General features: G+C 38.5%; 1 protein-coding gene across 1 annotated transcript; it reads left to right on the forward strand.

Moving 5' to 3' along the window:
* Positions 1–988: 988 nt before the first annotated feature.
* LOC106172359 (uncharacterized) lies at positions 989–3,331 on the forward strand. Its single transcript, XM_013553015.2, has 2 exons — positions 989–1,376; positions 2,708–3,331. Exons 1-2 carry the CDS (start codon positions 1,128–1,130, stop codon positions 3,152–3,154), a joined length of 696 nt encoding a protein of 231 aa, XP_013408469.2. The 5' UTR covers positions 989–1,127; the 3' UTR covers positions 3,155–3,331.
* Positions 3,332–3,481: the final 150 nt, after the last annotated feature.

Here is a 3,481-nt window from a genome sequence, read left to right on the forward strand (position 1 = left end):
GGTTTTTATTTGTTTTTATTTTTAGTTTTTGCCCTTTTTCCAAATAGAATGATGATAAGGTCATATACAATATTTTGACCAAAGATTATCAACCTTTAACCCTTACTACAGTATTATATTGCACTATATGTTTCAATGCATGGTCACTTCAAAAAAGGTCATTTAAATGGTCATCTACAGGCCCAGTGCTTTACTGTCAAACCATTACTAATTGTCAGAGTGCCTGAAGAAATCCATTTCCCTGAATCTACAATACGTTTTTTGCAATTTCATAAATTGGATCATACATGTGCATTGTACCCATAAAAACAGGGATGTAAGCATGTTCGCAGTGTATTGCAGGTGGAAAAATCATTAGGTTTCAAGATCAGATAAACCCCAGAAACTCCAATCCAAGCCAATCACGTAAAAATTAACCTTTTCATTAAAGAGACGGTACATAGTATTTTGCGTGGAAAAATTACTAAAAAATTATTCTTCATTTTCTGACATTTTAAAGTACTTCTTATCTATCACCCTATTGACTTTACATAAAAGTATGTTTTTGAGACCTTTTTTTTCTTTACTTAACTTGGCAAAAACCATGTTAAAGGTTATGATTGAACCCCTTCTAATTTCACTTACTGTTGAAATTTACCACATTGGTCATGTCATCACTTAATTAATGACATATTGCATGCCTTTGACATTAGAAGTTTATTTGACAGGGAAGTAGGCAGACTAAAGACAAAAATCCCTTGTTTTTATTACCTCTTTTCCTTAACTTTGCTTAAGCAAAGTCAGTGGTTACATGCACCCTTGCATTTTTACTTCCAGCTAAAATGTAAGTTTTCTATATTAGTCATGTCATTATCTAATGGCAAGCAGCATGTCCGAGACAACAGTGTTCTATTTTATGACAAGGAAGTAGATTGTAGATTAAAGACAACAAAAATCCCATGCACTATCCCTTAAAGTATACAAATTAGAAATAATTTCCTGGCACTCCTTGAACTGGAATGAACATCATTTGTCAAATCCTTCATGTAATTGAAAAAAAAATGAATTTGGTATGATACAAATGCAGCATTCAGTTGGTATATAAGGAGTAAGTCACGCAGTTACATGCATCAGTGAGGGATGCAACAATGAAGCTGGTCATTTTTATACTCATTTTGAGTGCTGTCCATGTAGGTGGGTCAAATGTGATGTGTAATTCCAGAAGTCCAGAATCTCCGCCATGCAGCCCCAGTGAGCCATGCCGTTGTGTTGTGTGGTATAGTCCCCTAACACGGGACCAACAAGGAAAACCTTATATTAGACCACCGTTGACCGGCTGCTTTTGTGATCCTGAGGGAGCAGAAAAGCCTGTTTGGACATTCTTTAATAAACCAGTGGTGAGTAGTTATTTTATCACCTAGGGGTTGCTTTAATGAAGAAAGAGGAATGGGCGTGCACCCCAACCTCTGCCAGCTCTGTTCAAAAATACATTGTTACAGTTCCAATCAAACACCTGTGAATCTACCCCAGCCCTATTAAAAGATCACCTGATTTTTGTCATATTAGATGGATTCCTTCAGGCCCCTTTCAAATCAACTGGGTTCTACAGTCAAGCTTTTATTGCTCTTGATGCTAATTTTATGAGATAGGTAGTCAATGTTTGTTTGTTTTGAAACCTCTGAATTTACTGAACTTTGTCTTCTGTGTTCCTGGAATCTTGCTTACAAAAATCTTTTATGCAGTTTCTCCAATGTGAGAGGCTTTCCACAGTGGTGCAATACACTTGTCCTGCAATGGTCCAATTATACTATATGTTGTTACATTGTATAAGCATGTGAAAAGTACACCTGTATTATAAACTTTCATGACATCTTGACTGTTTTGACACTCCCTCACTATGAGGAATCACAAGGGACACATTTTTCTTGGGGGAGTCAAAGTTCTTTGCCCTTTCTCATATTTAGTTGATAATTGCTAAGAAATTGATCAAGGCTTCATTCACATGGAATGTCTATTTTCTAAAAATCTATTTTCTATTCGCGCTATCTTATGATCACGGTCTGTGCCCTGAATATCCCGCCGCGTAATTACTGGCAGCGCGAGCCAGTTACTTATAGTAACTTATAGTAACTGTCTCGCGCTGCCAGTAATTACGCCGCGGGATATTCAGGGCACAGACCGTGATCATAAGACATACCGCGAATAGAAAATAGAATTTAGAAAATAGACATTGCATGTGAATGAAGCCCAAGACTGTAGTGGCAGTTGAAAGCTTACTGTTATTTAAACTGAAGTTTAATGCAATTCATAAATCTACCCAAATAGGTGAACCTACATCAGTTTATGAAATCATTTTCAAAATTCTTGAATAATCTATTGCTAACAAAACATTTTTTCCAAAGACAATCGTCAATTTTGTTTTTTTTTAGTGAGAAATTACTGTAAACTGTAATCACTGCAGTGATGCCAGAAATAATGAATATGGCTGCAGAACTGATATCTAGGCCAGAATTCTTTAACTTTTTGGTCAACAATTTTTCCTTGATCATGTGCTGGCTATGGAGAGGACAGGCAGCAAGTATGCACTCACTTTTATTCAGAACTCAGAGATGTCATCCCAGAAACGTACAGATATATAAAAATTAAGACTTATCATAGCATTAAGAAGAGAGTTGCAGGCATTTTTTCATGAACAATATTCAAAGAGACAAAAAATATTATTTTTCAGGGATCTACGTATGGATCTTTAAATGAACAACCAGGACCTCCAGATACACAAAGTCAACATGGAACCCCAGGGTCAAGCAGGCAACCAGGACCCCCAGGATCACACAGGCAGCCAGGACCCCCAGGATCCCCAGGAACAAGCAGGCAACCAGGACCCCCAGGATCACACAGGCTACCAGGACCCCCAGGATCCCCAGGATCATACAAGCAACCAGGACCCCCAGGTTCACCTGAGCAACCAGGACCCCCAGGTTCACCTGAGCAACCAGGACCCCCAGGATCACACAAGCAACCAGGACCCCCAGGTTCACATGAGCAACCCGGACCCCCAGCCTCATCTAAGCTGCCAGGACCCCCAGGTTCCAACAGTCCTCCAGGACCCCCAGGGTCAAACACACAACATCCACCAACATTTGGACCAAGAGGACCTCCAGGATCACAAGAATGACCGACCCCCCTGGACAGCGGGATACCATATGACCTCACAAGGGCAACCAGGCCCCCAGCCTTATAGGGCAAATTAACCAAGGTCTCCAAAACCTCAGCATGTTTCATGGGTTAGGATATTCCAAAAATCCCAAACTTGAATAATGTATTGATTATTTATAATAAATATATCAAAACATTTTATCTTCTATTTATTTGTAAATAAGTCATTATTAAAAAAACAGTATCTTATAAATGGCTGTATTTGAATTTATCTATCAAAAAGATAAACTATTCAGGTTGCTTCACTAGCAATTGCAGAATTCAAAGGATGTGAAAACTTCAAAAA

This window comes from Lingula anatina, chromosome 2, assembly GCF_051362555.1.
Source record: "Lingula anatina isolate TDL-2025a chromosome 2, LinAna3.0, whole genome shotgun sequence".
Classification (NCBI taxonomy): domain Eukaryota; kingdom Metazoa; phylum Brachiopoda; class Lingulata; order Lingulida; family Lingulidae; genus Lingula; species Lingula anatina.

Coding starts and splice junctions, on each gene's coding strand:
- LOC106172359 (XM_013553015.2), top strand. CDS start 1,128: ATGAAGCTGGTCATTTTTATACTCATTTTGAGTGCTGTCCATGTAGGT. Junction 1,377..2,707: donor CATTCTTTAATAAACCAGTG/GTGAGTAGTTAT, acceptor ATTATTTTTCAG/GGATCTACGTATGGATCTTT.